General features: G+C 41.4%; 2 protein-coding genes across 2 annotated transcripts; both read right to left on the bottom strand.

Annotated features, from left to right (window-relative positions):
- Positions 1–3,475: 3,475 nt before the first annotated feature.
- On the bottom strand, positions 3,476–10,958 carry soul5l (heme-binding protein soul5, like). The gene is made up of 7 exons (XM_085356552.1): positions 10,891–10,958; positions 7,463–7,522; positions 5,772–5,853; positions 5,551–5,671; positions 5,327–5,466; positions 4,159–4,322; positions 3,476–3,965 (listed from the first exon to the last, which is right to left on the bottom strand). The coding sequence occupies exons 1-7, from the start codon at positions 10,956–10,958 to the stop codon at positions 3,476–3,478; spliced, it is 1,125 nt and encodes a 374-aa protein (XP_085212678.1).
- Positions 10,959–12,351: 1,393 nt separating this feature from the next.
- Positions 12,352–20,963, bottom strand: gpr108 (G protein-coupled receptor 108). The gene is made up of 18 exons (XM_085356798.1): positions 20,623–20,963; positions 20,241–20,360; positions 18,108–18,158; positions 17,839–17,927; positions 17,671–17,741; positions 16,633–16,778; positions 16,482–16,544; positions 16,291–16,392; positions 16,080–16,213; positions 14,978–15,053; positions 14,812–14,885; positions 14,607–14,724; positions 14,401–14,531; positions 13,998–14,041; positions 13,868–13,917; positions 13,558–13,641; positions 13,104–13,225; positions 12,352–12,623 (listed from the first exon to the last, which is right to left on the bottom strand). The coding sequence occupies exons 1-18, from the start codon at positions 20,716–20,718 to the stop codon at positions 12,536–12,538; spliced, it is 1,659 nt and encodes a 552-aa protein (XP_085212924.1). The 5' UTR covers positions 20,719–20,963; the 3' UTR covers positions 12,352–12,535.
- Positions 20,964–21,228: the final 265 nt, after the last annotated feature.

Raw genomic sequence — 21,228 nt, forward strand, 5'->3', positions numbered from 1 at the left:
CTAGATCACATCAGCTGCCACACATTCTGACACCCAACGCATAAAGAAATGCATAAAGCCTAAATAACAAAAAAATGAAATTGCTTACAAATCGTGGGTTGCATTGCATAAGCTCATCTATAAATTATGCTCTTTGAACTGTGTTGGAAGCAAAATATTTTCTAGGTTGATGTAGACCTTGAACTTCTCAACAGTTCAGAGCCTCTGTCATATTTTCTGTTCTTTTCTATTCTATTCTATTCTTTCTTTATTTTTTGTTTCATAATGTGGCAGGTCTGGACTGCAGGCAGGCCAGCTAAGCCACCTGAACTTCTACCGTGGAGCCATGCTTTATTAATGCAATCGGACCACTCTTTGACTGAGAAACTCTAAGGTCTTTCTTGAAAATGGGGAAAAGGTCTGTATATATCATTCAGCTTTAATGGAGCCCACACAGATGTGTCCCATTTCTTTTGTTTAAAAAAAAAAAAACAACAAAAATTTCCCAGTATTAATTTAAAAATAAACACTTTTTAAACCCCATTTTAAATATTTGATGCTTAATAAAATAAAACAAGTGTAAGGCCGGTGGCCAGACCACACCACACTTCATTTTCCTTGTCCCTCCATAGTTAACACAATTACATGGACATTAGAAGACAGAAACCTGGTCAGTGACTCAGGGAAACGATTGAACACTGCGAGAATGAACATAGCAGAGCAATTTTGCTACATAGCAAAGAAACAACAGTGAAACGCACTATTTGCAAGATGACACCGTTGCTTTAAATATTTACCTGCTGTTCATAATATTAAAGAAGGAACTCGTGTCTTGTTTTATGAGAAGGACAAGTGAATTACCTTTTGCTGGTTTTACACCACACGTGGTCTGTCATATTCAAAGATGGCCAGCAGTCATTTCATTATAATGACACACCTTCTGCAGTAGAAACTTCCCATTGCAGCAAAAAAGGAAAATCTCTATACAGTTGATGAATGTCACAGGGCAGTATGTTTAAGCACCAAAACACCTAAAAAGATTCATTAGGGATTCAAAAGCATTTGTTAAGGTGAAGTCAGAATGGACTGAATGTTACTGAAACGGTTCTCTGCTCTTGGTTGAGTGCACACAGTGAAACTGGTCTCTTTCAAACCAGCATACATGTATGAAATAACAAACTGGATTAAACTCCACTGATCAAACTTTTCATTGTTGTCGTTTCTCACACTTACAGCATGTGACCTCATCTTACTGAGAAGACAAGATCATTTCATATAACTGACCTAAAGTCGCTTATTGGCTCTTTTAGAGCCTCGCTATTGGCTAGGCCAGCCATTAGCAACCTTCAGCTTCAAAAGCGCTGTTGTGGCTCCTTCCAAATGAAGGGAGAAAAAGAGCAGCAATCTCGGGTAACAAGGATGTTACATGTAATTAGGACAGGATAGATTAATGTACATGTATTAATGATACATAGTAAATGTATAAATAGGCTTACGGTTACGGTACAGTGGCTCGTGAGCCGCAGGTTGCCAACCTCAGTGCTTGGCTTTGACGTGGGAATCACCAAACACCCCATGATATGATATTATCACAATACATTGCTAACGATATAATACTATTCTCATTCATTCATAAAATTCTCATTCACTGCTTATTTTCCTCCACAAATATTGACAAAGTTGCTACAGGGCTGCAGGTGCGCTCCAGCCTTGCTTTTTTATAGGTTTTGATCCATTTCTCCTGGTTGCAAGGGAGATGCCGTTCCATGTGAACAGAACCAGAATACATGTGGGAGACCATTTGGGTCGATTCCCCTTCAGTTGTGCTCACTGACAAATGAATAAAAGGAAAATTGAACATTTTAGTCAGTGGAGTCCAGACCATCAGCAACAAAATGAGTCCAACATGAGTTCATGTTTATTTTATTGCATCTTCATCAGAAACAGAATGTATATATATTGTGTATATATACAGCACGTAGCTCGGAGATGCATCAATAGAGGATGTAATTCATTAACATGTCAATTTTATTGCGTTGGTTTGATCAACTGGGATTCTTTGAGATCTTTGGAGCAGTCTTACTGCAGTTGGTTGAAACTGTAGGTCACACTTAAGCAGACAGTTTGCAAAGCAGTGCCACTGCTGGGCTAAAAGCTAAACAGAGAGAACCCACACAGACATGGCTACAGCAACGTGGTTGTGGAGTGATTTTCTAGAGAAAATATGACTAATCAAGATTTTACATGAGGGCAGACTGAACTTCTTAATTTCTACACAGTGCTAAATTACATTAAATATAACAATTTCCTTTACAGATAAACACAGTTTTAACTTTCAGTATTTCTTACCAAGACGTTTACATCCTTGATGGCTGAAACACTGATCTCCTACTCCCTAAAACACACACAAAGCTAAATAGCTGCTTACGTTAACATAATGATAGTGACTTTCTTCTTTACTGATAAAGATGTGGCATATTATTATTATTAGCCGTTACCACTCTTGTTGTATCACCCTTGCTTACAGTACCATGTACTATATGGACATGTATAGAGATTACCAGAAATACACTAACTGGCCACTTCAGTAGTTCCACCTTGTCAGAACCAAGATTGCTCAGAGAGTTTGAGACGTAGCACTGCTCTACAGCAACCCCTAGTGGTGAGAAACACTTCTGACCACTTTAAAGTAACAGAACATACAAAACATTTCTTATTTTTGGTCAAGTTTAGCAGGGAAAGTAATTTTAAAGGTTTTGAAACATTAATCGAAAAACTAAAGGCCAGAGCCAAGGAGTCCAGTTTTACTTTCAACAATCATACTGTTCAGGTATAAATGTTGAAATTTGATTACTCTATAAATTCCCATAACATACTGGTTAAATGTATTGCAAAGGAAAGGTATTTTTGGTAAATATTTGATTGCACAGATCTAAGTTTGGAGCTGACAAATCATATGGCTGCAGTTTTGGGGGTTCTTCTGGGCCAACATACTGGAAAGAAAAGTGAAATACAAAGTCATAATCTGGGAGCTGTTTGTATTATTAGTTAGTGTCTAAGATTGCAAGAAAGATCCCAATGAAAATGCAAAATGAATATGTTGCCACATACATCACGAAAGTGATGAAGAAGTTGAACGCATGAACTCGTTCCAGCATTTCATCTATCAACCAGCACAATAACTCAGATTACTAACCTTCTAACTAATACATAGATTTCACTTAAATCTACGCTGGAGCGGTGGGATAAGATTGGAATGACAAAGTGGAAGTGCACGTGATCAGTGATTCGAGAAGCTGCAGGTGCAAAGCTGCGATAGAACACACAGTTAAACACTCGGTGCCATAAGTAGGGGTATAGTGAGAAAAGGAGGAAAAGGAGAGGAACAGCAGGTCCGTCTGTCACACGCAGACTCAAGCACCTCCACTGTTTGCTTTCTGTTTAGATTACATAGAAATATATCTGGAAAAGCTGCTTGAATCACATCTGACTGCTGCTAATGAGCATCGTTTGGCTCGACCACAGGCTCAGTGTCGGCCGGTGTCTCCTCGGGGCTGGTAGCCACGCTGTTCGACAGAGTGGTGCCAGACTGGGGCTCCAGCGACGGGCTCACAGAGGTGGGATCGGAGGAGTTGGATGCCGGTTCCAGCAGGTTCTGGGTGGACGTTTGGGGATTGCTGAATGCAGCTTGAGCAGGCAGATCAGATGGAGAACTGGGTGGAGTGTTTGATGGGGACAGAGTGGGTGTGTCAGAGGGCATCTGTGAGGTGGAGTTGGACGTGGTGTTTGAGGACAGGTCGGAGGGAGTGAGTGAGGGGGAATCAGAGAGGCTGTCTGGGAGAGGCTCGAAGGGGAAGTCTGTGGGCGAGTTGGTGGGAGTCGGACGGGGTGTGTGCGCAGGTGTCGGCTCGTGTGGATCTGAGCAAACTGGCTCGCCCTCGGCCACGTACCACACCTCGTTGTGCCTGTTCAACAGCTTCAAGGGGCTACGCACAAGAAACGAAGAAGAGACATGAACATAAAAGTTGGAAGTAGGCGACGATGCCTTGTGCAGCAGTACAAGTCCAGATAATACTGTTTAATGAGTGCACAACATGGACTAGAGCAAAAAGAACCACATGATGACACAGTCATGAGCGATTCCCTCAAAGAAAATTAGAAATGAGACATGCGTAGCACCTGTCGTAGCCGACTCCGTAGTGATAGCTGTGGTTGTACAAAGCTCGAACTCTGGTTAGCTCTTTGGTCAGCAGGTGGGCGTGAAGTCTGGAGGTGACCGACAGCATCCAGCCTCCGTAACTCCTCACGTACACGTCCATCTCTGGCATCTCAGTGAAATACAGCTGTGCGATGGATGCAGAGAAGAATCCAGCACAGTGAAATACATGTGGAAAACAAAGTGGAAGGGCAGCAGAGTAGCTTTAGATATATAATAGAAACTCTTACACTTATATACAATTTGATCCTTTTATTTGTGGGATCAACTAGAGAAATTTTGCACGATACACTGTTCAAAATAATTGTTACACTGGGCCTTAAAAAGCCTCCCGTGTCCTCAAGAGCTGTGGAACTAAGACGACCATCTGCTGTCACTGACAGCACACAGAGTCGATAGTTTAAAAATAAACTGCTTGAAACAAGTGTGTTGATCATTGTAACGTTATACACACACTACCTGGAAGCCTTAGTAGGTACACCTTGCTTATACTGCGCCCCAATTCTTTCCAGCACAGAAGTATCCCCCACACATAACCACCACCCTAAACCACTGACACAGGGGGGGATGGATCCATGTGTTCGTGTTTTTTTACAACAAACATCTGAATGTTACAGCAGAAATGGAGACTCATCAGATCAGAGATCAGATGAGTGTCCATTTGTTAGCTGACAGGAATGGCACTTCAGGTGTGGTCTTGTGTTGCTATAGCGCATCTGCTTCAAGATTCAGTGTGACGTACATTCAGAGATGCTCTTCTGAAAACCTTGATTGTAACAAGCGGTTATTTAAGTTACTGTTGCCTTCCTGTCAGCTTGAAGTAGTCTGGCTCACTTAAATTCGGATGCCATCTCTACATGCTTACACGCATGAGTTCCTGCCATGTGATTGGCTGATTCGTCTGTTAAGAATCAGAAAACACAGAGAGCACTGGCGCCTTGCTGACTCAGCACTATGCATTTCTATTCTGCTGAGTGAGAGCAGCAGCAGGGCCAGCCGCACTAAGTACCGCGCACTCGTCAATGATCTCTATTGATCTGAAAGCTGAAAATCACTGATTGAATTACACAGTTACCGGCAGGATAAACAGCGTTTGACCTCAGTAGAGGCAAGGGCAATTCGAGGGCTTACCTTGTCATTAGTGGGTGCTGGAGGGTTGTCCTGATAGGCTGACGGCAGTGGGAAGTTGAGCGTGTAGATAGCAGGCTCCCACATCTTGGTCTTCTCTGGGATCTTGACCAGGACAGGAGCGGTCATGTCCATCTGGACACCTGAATGACCACCGTCATCATCATTCCAAACATTGATGCACTTCATCAAAGCTCAATTTGACCTCCTGTATATCGACTTCTTACCTCCTTCGTTGCTTCCGGTAATATACTGGAAGAGTCTCCTGAAAGCCATGGCCGCACCCACTCCCATGAAATAGGCTTCAGCATCTGTTGACACCCAGCGAGTGGGGCTGTAGTGCCGCACCTGGACACGAACGCGCATAAGCACACGGTATGTGAGAAATACGAGCTTGACGAGTCGGAAACGCGTGTTGCACTGCTGTCTGCTGAGAGCTTTCACTCACTTCATATTCATCCGTTTTGCAGATCAGCTCATATTCCAGACATTCCTTTGACTCTGTGCAGTAGCTGCTGTTGGTACTGGGTCTGCAACAAGAACACTGATAAATTACATTAATTGTCCAGCAGCGCTACGTGGTCAGAAAAAGTCAGGTTCATAAAGAAACTGGGGATGAATTCAGCTGACTTGTGCCTACTATGAAGCTCCATAAACATTCAATGTACAGGGTGGGCCATTTATATGGATACACCATAATAACATTGGAATGGTTGGTAATATTAAAGTCCTGTTTGTGGCACATTAGTATATGTGAGGGGGCAAACTCCTCAAGGTGGGTGGTGACCATGGTGGCCATTTGGAAGTCGGCCATCTTGGATACAACTTTTGTTTTTTCAATAGGAAGAGGGCCATGTGACACATCAAACTTATTGGTAATGTCACAAGAAAAACAATGGTGTGCTTGGTTTCAACGTAACGTTATTCTTTCATGAGTTATTTACAAGTTTCTCTTTGTTCACAGCCATTGACATGTCGAACAGGTTAACACGTGAGGAGCGGATCGAAATTGTGTTGATATCTGGTGAACGCAGTAACCGGGTCATTGCAGCAGATTTCAATGCAAGACACCCTACGAGACCACCCATCTCCCATGCTACAGTTAGCAAACTGCTTGCTAAGTTTCGTGAAACTGGTTCAGTGTTGGATTTGCCAAAATGTGGAAGCAAGAAAACTGTCACTAATGAAGAAACATCAGTGGCTGTCCTAGCTTCATTCAGCAAGAGCCCACAGCGTAGCACTCGCCGCATGTCACTGGAGAGTGGCATTAGTCGAACATCCCTTCAGCGGATATTAGCTACTCACAAATGGCACCCTTACAAACTCCAGCTACTGCCGCATCTCAGCGAGGCTGACCCTCAGTTCATGCAGAAGATTTTGTTCAGTGATGAGGCAAACTTTTATGTGAATGGTGAAGTTAACCAACAAAACCACCGCTATTGGTCTGACACTAACCCACATTGGATGGATCCCTCCAAAACTGTTAGAACAACAGAAGTGATGGTTTGGTGTGGTATATGGGGTACAACGATAGTGGGTCCATTCTTCATCAATGGAAACCTCAAGGCCACTGGATATTTGAAATTGCTACATGATGATGTGTTTCCCTCTTTATGCACTGAAGCTGGCACGTTCCCTGAGTTTTTCCAGCAGGATGGTGCACCACCACATTATGGGTGCCAGGTCCAAGCATTCCTAGATGAACAGTTTCCTGGAAAGTGGACTGGTCGTCGTGGGCCAGTTGAATGGCCCCTAAGGTCTCCTGATCTGACCCCCTTAGACTTTTATCTTTGGGGTCATCTGAAGGCAATTGTCTACGGTGTGAAGATGTGCAGCACCTGAAACTACGGATACTGGATGCCTGTGCTGGCATTTCTCCTGCGGTGTTGCTATCAGTGTGTGCAGAGTGGGAGAAGAAGGTTGCATTGACAATCCAACACAATGGGCAGCACATTGAACACATTTTATAAGTGGTCAGAAACTTGTAAATAACTGATAAAAGAATAAAGTTTCCTCCTTGAGAGGACACAAACCTCCACTTTAAAGCCATGTTTGAAAATCATAGCGTGGAACTGAAACCGGAACATTTCAGTGCCATCATAGGTTTGTAATGCAATCTGCACGAAGCGTTCCACCTACCCAACACTGCCTTCAGCTGAGACCACAAGGGCCAGAATAGCAAAGATTGAGATGAAAGCCCTGTGGGAGGACACACAAGGCAATGATGTTTGCAAATGATTTACATAACAAAGAGGAAAAAGTCTCATGAGTATCAAAGAATCATTTGATGGGAAACAACTAAGAGAACTGTCTGTGTACAAGTTAAAAGAGTGATGAAGAAAGAAACAGCATTAATGATTTTGTAGCGAAAGGATGTTGTGTGGGTAAAATAACTCTACAGTTTCTCTAAATAATCAAAGGACTGCTGTTCTAAAATGAAAGACAATGATAACGACAGATTTTTTTTTTTTTTTTTTTTTAAAGGTGCTAGACTGCAGAAATCGGAGTTGGCCTGCTGTGCTGCATCCCGGCGTGTTTGCACTGCGGAGGTGAAACAGGACACGTTTTCCTGCCTCAGTGCGACGCAAACAGGGAGAGAGCGAAGGAATCTGCTGCATCATCAGGCTGGGTCTTTTCTAAATCAATCCAAAGGCATTTCGAGGTCAAGGAAGAACCGGGATCGGCAGCTCATCGCATCCCGCTGTGATCACAACCTGTTCAGATCCTAATTTTATTCCAACTTTACAAAAAAGGCGTTAAAGAGGAAGGGCGTTTCACAGATACAGGTGATGTAGTAACCGGGCGGACTGTATCCAAATGAGCTCATCGGTGATCTTCATTGTTTATTATTATTATTAACACTGATGTATTAGAGCAGCTTGAAATGCATTTTCCTGCAGCCGATAAACGATGACGCAAACAAATCAACTTTACCTGTGCGCAACGCCGCAAAAACTCCTGCAAAATAACAGTCAACTACTATCACAAACATCACCATCACCGAACGGTTTCTTAAACTAGAAGATACTCGAGATGATACTTACATGGTCGCGACCCCGCGTGCTTCTATAAGTGTCCACCTGCCAGGGGAGCGCAGGGAGGCGCGGTGTGAGGAGACTGCAGTCTGATGCTGGATGCACTGCGGAGTGACTGCAGTGAGCACCGGCGTCTGCCTGCAGCTCGCAGAACGGAGGGGCGGAGCAGCCTCGAGACTGCCAACTGTATCCCGTTTCTGGGGTTTTTTCCGCTTCGAAATTTTCCATTAGTAATGAATCACTGCCTGCTGTGCAAGCAAGGGTTAAAGTAAGGATGGAGATCCCACATGTATACTGCTCTACAGCAAGGGTGACAAACTTAAGGCCCGGGGCCCAGAATCTTCCGGCAAAGACTCCAATCCGGCCCACTCGGCTTTTGGAAAATATATACACTGGCATGCTAGATTTTGTACTTTTAACTTTATTCACATTAGCTTTACAGCTTTGCCTACAGATGGACACATCCCCCATTGACAATGACAGGAAACAGTGCTTATAGTGTTTGTTTTTTTCAATTTACACTATATATTTTTAAACATTAGGCCAACAGTAACAAAAAAAATAAACAGGACATCTTTACACTGACAGAAAGGGCGTTTGACTGGTCCGGCCCACTGCTCCCAGAGTGTGCTGCTCCACATTAAATGACTGCCATTCTTGCTGTACAAAATGTTGCTGCTTAAAAAAAAAATGTAATTGTGTGTGCATAGTAAGCTGAAGGTGATATAATTCCTTGGGTTGCTTCATTTATAAAATAGCGTACTAGTTTACATTTACATTATTAACTAGTTTGTTTTACATGGATGGGTTCATTTTTGCAACTTTGCCCAAGAAATCTGCTTAACTTAGGTAATTTCCCACTGCAGGAACTCTTCGAATGAACCTCAGGAGGAAGTCAGAGAGCAGGGTCTGGTGTTTAACCAGTGTTTAGTTCTATCTAATTTTGCTCTTAAGGGCAAAAATGTTACTAAGTTAACCCTTTAAGACCTACCATAGAACCAAGTTCGCCAGAGCTTATATTATATTTTTACATGCTGTGGAGCCATTTTTGGGAGCATTTCAAGTTGCTATACATCAATACAACCATTATAGCCCAAACTTTAATAATATGTCTGCATTAGGTGCATAGTAATTACATAAATTGCAAAAAAGTGCAATAAACTACAAAAAAATTGAAAATCGTTTTTGTTTTTTTAACATATATTTCTAGTTAGAGAAATTTAAGAGGCTTATCCCTCAAAACTGTAAATACAAAAAAGTTACACAAACTAGTTTCCCACCACAGGAAATTTATTTTGAGTGTCTTCATAGTTTTATTTTTGAAATACACCAATTTTTATATACTGCAGGAAAAACGAAAATAAATATTATAGTGCAAATTTGCAAAATAACAGCATATGCATCAAAATAAACTATTTCCAGCAGTGCAATAGGAGTCTTAAGCATCCCAGAAACGACACAGAAAGTCATAAAGTCAAACATAACTTTTTAAAACACATAACAAGTAAAACACAAGCTCATAAGGCCCCGATCGTAAAAAACTACATTTCCGCAAAATGACGTCACTTCCGGTTTCGGGTAGGTCATGCGGTCATGTGATAGTTCGGGCTGATGGACGTAGGAAGTGTTACAAACAGCTGATGGATCGGCGAAGCGTGTTTCTGGAATATCATGTTTTTGTTGCTGCAAGTGATTTTTATGCAGTTTTTGCAAAGCTATATGTGGAAGGAAACTGTGACCTAGGACAAGCTGATGGCATAAGATGTAAGTACAACTCCTCCAGTTTCATATGCAAAAAAAATTATTGCGCTAGCTTACGTGGTTGCAGAGCTACCGGGATTTAAAAATAGTTACGCAAAACAGAGCGTGCCCGCTCCGATCGGCTGTAAAGGGTTAAGAAAAAGAAGGTATTCCTAACTTGCATTGATTTTTCGCCTTCATTGAGATCTAATGTGTTTTCAAAGAGTTCCCTTACATTTTCAAGCATTTAGGTGCATTTAGGCATGAAAGCATCGTCAAGATGACCTGCTGAAAGTCCAAAGCATTGAACTCTTTGGACCCCTTGGTGGCAACTGAGCATCAGTTAAACACCACAGCCTACCTGAGTACTGTTGCTGACCAGGTCAATACCTTTCTGACCAGATGGTATGCATCTTCTGATTGCTGTTTCCAGCAGGATAATACAAAATGTCACAAAGCTCAGATAATCTCAAACTTTTTTCTTGAACATGAAGTCACTGTACTTAAAGAACTACATGATGTGAAGCACGAGAGTACCATAAATCACCTTTAACGTTGAGGCAGATGTAATTTAAATAAACAGATGGGCAGGAAAGGTTTGGCGGCTGTCATGCAAAACCTGCTCAGTAGTTACTTTACATATCATGTAAATGAAGAAACAGCAGGTCAGACCCTCAACATGTTGTAAGCATCACAATCAGCTGACTCATGCAGAGTACTACTGTGTGTGTGCAGACAGCAGCTGAATGTGTGGGCCTCTGAAGGAGCTCTGTCAAGTCGGTGCCCCTTTACCAGGCACAGGAGGAGCCAAAGCTCGGGGCAAATGTGACTCCTTCTGCAGGTTCCCCACTTTTCTTCATGCTTGGAGCACAATTCTTTTCCCATCTTGATTATTTTAGTGCAAGCTATGCAGTTTAAAACCCCAAAAATGACATGTACATAACAGTGTAATCGGAGAACTTTGCAGAACTTTATTGTGACAGCTGATACAGACACCAAACAGCTCTCTGTAACAATTAAAAAAATGTTTTCACTGAAACTAAAGTGAACTTCACCCACTGCTAAATCCTTCCCTCCAAGGTACTGGGGTCATCCCTGCACCGAGTGATTGGAGTAAAATCTCAGTAGTCTTTCCTCATCGCCACACCTGTTTGTCTATCCAAAAAGAGGAAAAAAAATCTGATTGAACCCGAACTGTCTAAAGCGCTCCACAAAGCCTCTCTGCACTGCTCAGCAAAGTGTTAAGTGCCTCCTTTTGTGTCAGCAGTCTTATTTACAAATGGCCATCCACCCAGTTTGGCTGCACACACATTGCTGATCTTTTCAAAACCTAATATCAAACCAATAATTCATAAAATAAGCTTCACATCAAGAGCAGAAAGGTAAAACCAAAAGCAGGCAAATTCAAAAATGATCAGTTAGGTCACTTCTCTGCCCAGTTGGCACAGCAATGCCAAACGAGAGATGGGGGGGGAGGGGTTGTAAAGAACAAGGCCGTCATTGAAAACGCAGAGGGCAAACTTCTCTGCTTATTTTAGAGAAAAAAAAAACTGTTCATCTGCCTACATCTTCACATGTCACCATATTGGTTGTATTCACAGAGGTGTACTGGAGTTGTCCTCAAACCACTAAAGCACTAAATTACAGCAGCAGTCCGAGTGACGGGCTGGGAGGAACGCTTAAGTCTCCAACATCAACAATAATACTGAAATATAACATTTCAATATGTAATAAGTCAATCTATATTGAAATATACAACTTCTTGTTAACCATATATTTCAATATACAAATCATACATGTAAGAGGAAAAAAAAAAACCTACGGTACTGTGTGGTGATAAAGTGGGATTTTTATGACCCGTGAACAATGGGAATGAAACACGAGACGGATGCTTAAATTTGAAATATACTGATTAGCCTTTCACCTGAGTATGGGCTATTGTCACTGGGGTGGGGAGGCGGGGGTAGCCAAATCCTGTGTCGTCTCACTTTCACTCACACACTAAACACACTCTGCACAGGAATAGTTACAGCTAAGAGGCTCGCAGAAGTACCGTTTTAAATAGCTGCTATAAACACACTCAAAAGCAAGTGTCTAAAAAATTATCTTTGGAGGGGGAGAGAGAAATGAAACATACAGAACATCAGAGCTCCTTTTCATATCTCCACCCGTCCATGTGGTTGTATCTCAGTACCTCCCAGTTTTTAGGTGGAGCATTTAAGGGAAACAGAGAGCGTCCAATAAGTTAGTCCGTTTCTTTTTTTTTTTTTTTTTGCATAGCCAGACAGTGGGCACAACCACTGCAACCACAGAAAGAGTTTCAATGGGAGAGCTGTCACTGGAAGTGGGGAGCCTTGGTCCGTGTGTGTGTGTACCCCTTTCTGTCAGCTGGCCTCGGGATGTTTAGTTGGCCGCTCCCAAAAATGCAGCTTCTTGCTCACAAGGTGGACTCTTTCTGGCGATCGCGTCCGTTGGACGTCTTCTTGACTTTGGAAATGCCCTCGAGTGCACCTGACTCAGTCACTCTGGACACAAACAGAAGAGCAGCAGCACTTTTAATGGCAAACACTTTCTCAACCTTCATCTTAGTTCAGTCGGAATTATTAAATCTTATGGAAATCACAGAAAAACAAACGCTTAGCCACACATTACCCACACGAGCCTCCTCCTTATGTGATGGAACTAAATAGACAGTCAGCACCACTAGAATAGTTTCAGCTCTTTCAGCACCATCACTCATAAAGTAATGTTTTCTTCAATATTCATTTATGATCACACCGCACACATGCTATGCGATATCATAGTGTTTTCACTTTGTGTTAATGAGGACAAAAAACCAAATCTCAATAAAAGACTCATACGGAGATTTGGCTACTTCAACCATACTTTGAAGACATGCTACTTTCTATAACTTCTCCAAGTATAAATTAATCAGGTAAGAACTCAGTAACAGGATAAGTTATTTAAATGCCAGGTGTGGGCTCATACAGACGTGTCACGCTTACACTTCATCATTCTCGACGTCGTCCTCGTCCTGGGGAAGCTGGAGATAGGGGTTATTGGATGCTGGGCGAAACTTGTAGCCCGTCAACACAAAGAAGATGAGAGTCGACACCTCCACCAGAAACTGAAGAAGAAACAGTGCGTTTAATAACAGACAGGAGAAAGTGTCTTAACACTGTCCACAACATCCGGAAAATTTCTTTGCAAACAAATAAGTAGCACAGGGCCTTTTTAACATATGCGCTGTTTCACATTCTTCAAGCAACGCTAATATCCCATCAGGCCTCAGAGGGGAATACAGTGCTCTTTAATAAAGGGCTTTAAATAAGTAATGTGCTGGCAGATTTGTACCAGCTCACATCAGGCAAGTATTGCCAGTCATTGTTGATTCAGAGAGCACAGACCGTCCTCGACTTTTTTCAAACAACTGCTGTAGCTGCACCGTCATCGTCTTACCTCATAGCACCACTGCCACTGGAAAGGCATAGTGAATTTGAGCAGAATGGCTATGATCCTTGTAAAGTAGATGTAACACACGATCTAAAATGACAGAAAACATTTCAGTAAGAACTCTTTAAATTTGCACGGTTAAACAAAAAAAAATATCAATCACACTAAAATCTTCCTTTTCCTCAGGATTAATTTTGCTTTGCTAAAAAACATTGTCAGAGGCAAGTTTTCAGTGTAACTGGTAAATCTATTACTGGTCCGATTGTTCAGATGAATGGAGGGTCACAGAACAACAGCAAAATACTGGCCTTCTTACCATCACATAATAATGGCGGAAGAGCTTGAGCTTCTCCAAATTCATGGCAGCTGAAAGAAACATGCACCAAGTTAAACACAGAACAAAACCTCTCCACCTATTAAAGCCCTGTAGTTGCAGCAGGACTCACCTTTGCCATCGGTGCTAGAAGCCTCTTGTAGGTGACGGATTGACCTTTAAAGACAGAGACGTGTTATACAATGAATCTGCTATTTGGGGCAAACTTGCATGCATACACCACGTAACACAAAGTTCATTTCGAATTACAAGAAACTACTTATCTCTTGTTTCATAACTTCAAACTGAAAATTTTCATGACTGTTTCATCAAGTAGGCAGGGCTGGACGGCAATGCTTTTGGTCCCCTCTCATTTTTTTCATGAAGTTGAATTATTCTGGGCGTTCTACTCTATCAAACATGCTCCACTTTCCCATACTGATCCTCTTATCCCAGAAATCTTAGTAACTTTAAACACTAGCCCCCAAAACTAATTTGGGACTAAAATGTAATTCAATAACAGATATCACACTGACCACACAACAGGGAAAAGGATGGCTCCACAGCAGATAAGGTCCACCAGAAAGAGGATCTCCTTCCACACGTAGTACTCGCTGGAGCCCTCCTCTGTAGACTCGATGATGATGTATGCGACGTTAGCCAGGACCTGCAGCACGACCGGCGAGCCATCAAAGCAAATACACATAAAAATCACCCAAACACCATTTGATTTGCTGCTCACCTGCAGAGGAATGACGATCATGAAGATCTTCTTCTCCTTGTCGGACAGGATGTATTTCACGAAAGCCCAGCCGGTACCAATCAGCGCCAGTGTGATGAACAGGAGCGCCCCCTTTAGCCTGGGAAGGATACAAACATTTTTTGTGTGTAATACAAATCAAATACAACCTAGGCTAAGACGCCGATTCTGCTGAGGTTCTGCTTACAGGTGTGTTATATAATACATGATGGCCCAGCCCTCAATAGGATGCCCCTTAGTGTTGATGAAGTAATAGTTGATCTGAGAGAGACGGGGACAGAGGCAGAATTCAGTGAGTCTCTTTTTATGAGAGGATTCAAACTCAGACTGTGCTGTGGTGGTGATGCACTTACACTGTGGAAAACCAGTGACATGGACTTTGTGAAGGCTAGCGCTGCCATCAGCCAGTGGATCTTGAACACACTGTAACTGCAAACAAGCACAGAAGAGAGATGTTTAAACACTGCAGGAACACTGCTTTTATTCCTACTGCTTAAGGTTCATCCAAATAATTAGTTATGATGTAAATTTTAGTCAAGCAATTGAAAATGTTGGGCAAATGCTTTGGGGCAGGATACTGTATGACCTCTGCAGCTCAGTTTTGTTAGTCTGTCTTTTTTTTTGGGAATGCAAACCTGTTAGCTAAGCTCGAGCCATGTCAGCACAGAAAGCGTTTCAGCCATCTTTAATAAATCCAGCAGTTCATGGGGTCGCATGTTTTTATTCTGTAACTCAATTTTCCTTCTTTCTTCCTTATATTCTGGGCTATGAGCACTTCCAGAGCAACAGTAAGCCACAGCAGAACACTCTGCCAGAGCTATAGCTGCCAAGTTGGCTAAAGGACAACACGTTTTAGTAAATCACTCACTGTAAACCTGCTTTATGTTCCTTTAGTGGGAAGGCTGCAGCATCTATGGGCATGTCTGTAGAGTCCTGCGGGGCACTAGTGGGATCTAGAGGAAGGCCAGTGGTAGCTAGTGCTCTTTCACTGTCATGATTGGAGCAAATACTTCAGATATCTTCTTAAAAAATGTATTTGGGCTGCGTTGTCAAGTATGATGTGTCAAAGAAGCCAAAGTCTTTTTTTTTAAAACTTTATAAACTAAAAGTTCCTTGTAGTGAGTGTGAAGTACTTGAAGTTACTCAACACCCACTGTAAAACAGTGACTGTGCCACAGTCTTCCACTGAGGTGTGAACAGGATCCTATGCTTAATGATCTAATTAGTGTCAATTAGCAAATATTGTCATGCTTCATGTTAGAGTGATTATAACAATAAACACTACAAACTGTGTTCACTTTAGTATGGGGTCATATGAGCCAGTGGCCCTAACCGTATTCTTCCATCATACACTTTGTAGCAAGAGCTTCCCAGATTATGCAAGTGTTTTTTTTTTTTTAATTTCCAATCCTGCAAAACAGTGTGGTTCACTATTACTTCATTGTGCCCGTGTACCTGTGCTTCATGAGATTGTACACCCAGACCAGAGCAGCAATGAAGAAAACTCCAGCCATATAAAGATAAAGGCGAGGCAGAGGGATTTCCGCTGCAGAGAGGAAGCCATGGGGATTCTTCTCCCTCACTTCAACCTGTGATGCACGCAACATGGTAAGCAGACACACGCACGTGAGTGTGCATTTTATAAACTCAAAAATACTCAACTCACTGCAAACGAGTAGGGCTCGTTAAATCCCGGATCGCTGTTTCGACAGTAGTGGAACTTCAAGCTGTACAGGCCCTCCGCCTCTGAGCCAAACCGTATGCGGAACTGTTGAGAGAAAGAGAAAACACTTCCTGTCAGAGACAATCCTGCCCTTAAACATGCCTGAGCATACTGGATAAGGAGGATTTTCTTACACTGAAGCTGTAGATGCTGCCGTTTTTTTCCAAATCTAAAGTCACATGGTGGCGACTGCTTAGCTAAAATGAAATACAGCGTAGAAATTAATTTTGGGATTAAAATCAAACTAAAAATAGACCAAAATAACAAAAAACAAGAAAAACATACATTGAATGTCCCTGTCACGTTAACAGCTTCAGGGTTCTGCACAGCCTGCTCTGGTTTCTTGTCATCGCTCCGTTTGTCTTGGTGCTCCGCTGACTTATCCTGATTTTTTGATTGTTGTTCTGAATCACGTTTGACTTTCTCCTGATCTACAGAGCACAAGTGCAGATGCCAGGCACAAAGGTAGAAATTTAGTTTATTCCGAGCATTCTATACACAGGTGGATGCTTTCATATCAAGAAAACAAAAACAAAGGCAAAGTCGAATGAAAACAAAGGACAGTATAATAGCAATGCCTCTTTCCACTAGTACCTACTTGACTCGGCTTAGGCTTGTAGTACCAGGTACTTTTTTTAGTGCCTACTCAGCCGGAGTTCCACACAAATCAGAGGTGATCCAAAAATGATGTTAACAGACTGCATAACACTGATTGGTTAGTCAGTGATGTCAGTGTTTGAGTCGTGAGAGCGTCTTGTTCACAAAAATCAACACTGTGGTCCCAGACTGTGACAAAAAGCCACACGCTGAATAGTAGCTATACAAATCGCTTCGACGCCCGCCATTGTTGTGCCGTTTGTTCCACATATAAATTACGTAACAGCACTTTCAGCCACGTTGTTATGAAGATCCCACGCACATTGGTTGACACTCGACTGTGATGGCAAATGATAAAAACAGAGTCGAGTCGAGCAGAGTAAGTACTAGTGGGAAAGAGCTACAAGTGCATTTGATGAAAATCCTTACACTGTGTAAAATATATCAGAGACTATGAAATTATCTTACATTTGACATATTATGTAAATACCATAAACAAACACTTCTTAAGACCTGCTCCTTTATCACAAAAACAGAAGAACCTTGATGAATACATCTGAGTTACTCTTCTCTTTATCAAAAAATAAATAAAGACAAGCCTTTAATAGAACACTTTAAATAGAATTGTTTTTGGGGTGGGATAGAAATTTAAAGTGTACTTTGTTTAAATGATGCCACTGAAGGAAGCAAAATCCAAATTTTGGTATTTGTGTGGCCAACACTAACCTTTATCTGCTTCAACCCTTTCCTTCGCAATCAGTATGTTGTCTTGTTTATTCACAGCATCCACACTGACGCTACACAAACACAAATTATACAGTTAGCCTCCACACACTGAGCTGCCGACGGCACTGTAACAAACATTTTTGAATATTAGTGCTGAAACATCCACACCTTTGGTTCTTGATATTAATGAGAAAACGAATGAGAGGCTCGGCATTGGTCGCATTTTGAGTGAGCAGACATTTCTTCAAATCCTCTGCCTAGAGGGGGAAACGTCACACAAACACTCACTCAACACCTGTATTCATAATAACAAAACTTTCATAAGTGCATTTCAACAAAAGGCCGTCCTTGTCCTACATGATTGCACAACTGATTTTGAAAGGTCTGAAAATAATGATGTACAATGCTGACAGAAATATTTATGGTGATGTACTTACTGTGTAGGACAAGACTCCATTAACACGCGATCTGGACAGGCTGAACCCAACCTTAAGAAAGTGGGATTACGTTAATCAGTAGGGTTAAAAGCAGCTGATTCAAATCTCTATTTATTTTATAACACATATTTTATCACACTAACTCAATCTGCAAGTTTTTACTGTCAAATCAGCTCTTAAAACATGACACTTGACACCATCGCAAACACAAGACCAAAGGTTGATGAGCTCACTGCTGCTGCTTCATGACTTTTGTGTCAGGTTAGCCCGACTCACTGTTGTTTCGAGCACTCCACTACATTACTTCAGCGGTCACACTGCTTACAGTGCACTCGAATGTTTAACAACAACTGTCTAGGAAGAGAGGCTTATTAAAGGCAATGTTCATGCATACTTTCATTGTATGTTTTTTCCCTATATTTAAAAAAAAAAAAAAACCCCAAAACAAACAAAACAACAAAAACAAAAACAACAAAAAATGTCAGCGACGTAGTAGCTCATCTGACCCATGAATAGTCACAATTAACAGGCTGTTCCCCACAAAACAGCACATTTTGTTGAGACCTTGCAGCTGAGTAATTCAGGTGAAGACCCATTAGATGATCGTTGCGTGATGGTTTGATTAAATCCTGATTAATACTGTAGGAGAAGTGGCCGTTCTAATGAAATGTGAATAACTGGATGGATTTCATTTATGTTTTAGCTCATTAGTCCTTCAGTCTGATGAATCATTGGGGAAAAATAAATAAATAAAATTTGAAAAAAGGTCAGATTGAATCCTTTTGTTTTAAATGAACTATTAGCCTGATAAATGGTTCTGAGACCAATTTTGTTGTCTGTTTATTTTGTTTCTATTCATTATTTTTGCTTCTGTACCAAGATAAATAGAAATCTTTGCTAAAAAGATGTTCTGGGCTGTGAGGTCAGTCTCCTGATAATGAATATGCAAATTCTCATAACCACTGATCTTTGGCCTTCATGAGTGGTGCTAGTTTCAGTCATTGTGCAAATGTACTGTTTATAAAGTTGGGGAAACCTGGAGTCAGCTGACACTGAAGAAGTCACTTGGATGAGTGACGAAACAGTTTTCTCAGTGAAAACGCTACATCCAGATGAACAGAATTAATCTTTTAGGTAAACCTAACAAACACTTTACACACTGTATAAAATATACAAAAATAGAAGAAAATATTGCCACATTACATAGAGAATCCACAAAATAACAACACAAATATGTTAGCTGGGCCAAAAATACTTCATTAACTCTGTCTGCAGCCTAATCGAGTCAAGATATTAATTCTTTAACAAGCAGTTAACAAACATATAGTTACATTTTTTCCCTTCAAAACCTCAGTGTTAAAAAAATTTTTTTAATTAATTAAACCTGTTGATGATTATAATTTGCTGTCCATTTACACAAAATGGACAGCGACTGTGGGTTTGATTATGGATCTGCTACGGTGAACCTGTTTATTAAAACCCAAGAGGCTGTACAATTATTAACAAAAACTGAAAAATTCCACAGATAAAGTAACGCAAACTCAGAGCCTTCATTTCCAATCACGCATTAATTTTGAGTCTCTGTCCAAAAGGCATATTTTGAGTGAAATTCTTAGTAACAAAGATGAAGAAAATGTTCTTTTCATTCAACTTTTGTTTTAGTTTGACCACATATGATAAGTTTCATGGGTCTTTACAGGACTGCTAGTTGTTTTTATTTTTATTTTTCATATTCAAAGTCAAACAACTGTTGATGCACCTGTCCCGAATTACAGATGTGGATTTACATTTATGGAGAGGCTGGAGAACATTTTGACATAGTTGTATTCAAATGTGGCCTCAGATTTAAAGGTTTTATGCAAACAAATGATAAATAGAAATGGAATTGCACATCTGTAATAGATGTGCCATTTCATATTAATATATAAAACCGTACATCTAACGGTACTGCCTGGTACAACATTACCTCTAGCTTGAATTTGTTCCTGCTTTTATTATTATTATTATTATTATTATTATTATTTTCTTTCTTTTTGTAATTCAATTCTATCGTTTTGAAGAACACAATGCCACCTGTTGAAAAGAAAGGTCAATGAACCACCGCATATAACCAAACACACACACCGGACTTACTGGGTACTTGCTGAAGTCCACTGAAGTCTCCGGGACTTGCAGTGAATGCAGGTAGACATCCAGAGTTCCGTTAGCGTAGAAGCCAAAGTCGTTGAGGTCGATGGTGTGGCGAATTTCATTCTGGTTGTAAGAACAAACAAGTAGAGCTCAGCTGTTGTGGTTCAGTCAGTAAACATGTCTCCTAAGACTCAGATTTAAGAAGCTTTGGTAGCTTTTCTCGTGCGCCCATAACAAAACCCAACGCGACATTATGTTTGGACTGTCCTCTGCCATTAGAATTAATTACAACATACGAATTGAGTAGTAAGACGCTCGACGGGAGCAGAGGAAAACAACACGCCATTAGCTCCCGAGCTAGCGCTGTCATAATTTGTTGCCTTACCGTCAATGTAAGCTTGTGTATTCTTGCTTCGCACCCAGGCAGAAGTAATATGAATAAAAATCCAGCCACAAAGCAGACTCTGTGCCCCACCGCCATCGCTGACTCGCTAGCGGTAACTAGCTGCTAATACTAGGGAGCGTCAATCCTTCCAGGTGGCTAAATAACAAGCTAGATAGCAGACTTGAATGTAAACCAGGTCAAATGCGAGAGTTAGAATCTTTCAGCTTAGCTTTCCGGCTCTTAAACGGCGTCGTTTACTATCAAACTACAACCATGTATCTTGTTTTCGAATTCCTTTCTGCTGTCATCGCTTAAGGTAACAGCTAGCTTGTAGGCGTCACGATCTGACTTCCTGGTCTGGTGTCAAGAACAAAACGTTGATTAAGGTGCGGACAAGAGCGTCAGCTGCTGCGGGCTCACACCCGCTACAGTGCCACAGCCGAGATATAGACAACCCTCTGCGCAAGCAACCGGAGCAATGTAGGCTTTAAAACTGCCCACCCGTACAACCCGCTTTTCTGTACTAATTTTGTGTCAGAAAACGATAAATGTTGTTCAAGGATCTGACTACACCTTATATGAGTTGTCCTAGATTTTGATCACGTG

Source organism: Diplotaxodon limnothrissa, linkage group LG6 (assembly GCF_057381915.1).
Source record: "Diplotaxodon limnothrissa isolate DT_005_m linkage group LG6, D_limnothrissa_male_GT1.1, whole genome shotgun sequence".
In the NCBI taxonomy this organism is placed as follows: Eukaryota; Metazoa; Chordata; class Actinopteri; order Cichliformes; family Cichlidae; genus Diplotaxodon; species Diplotaxodon limnothrissa.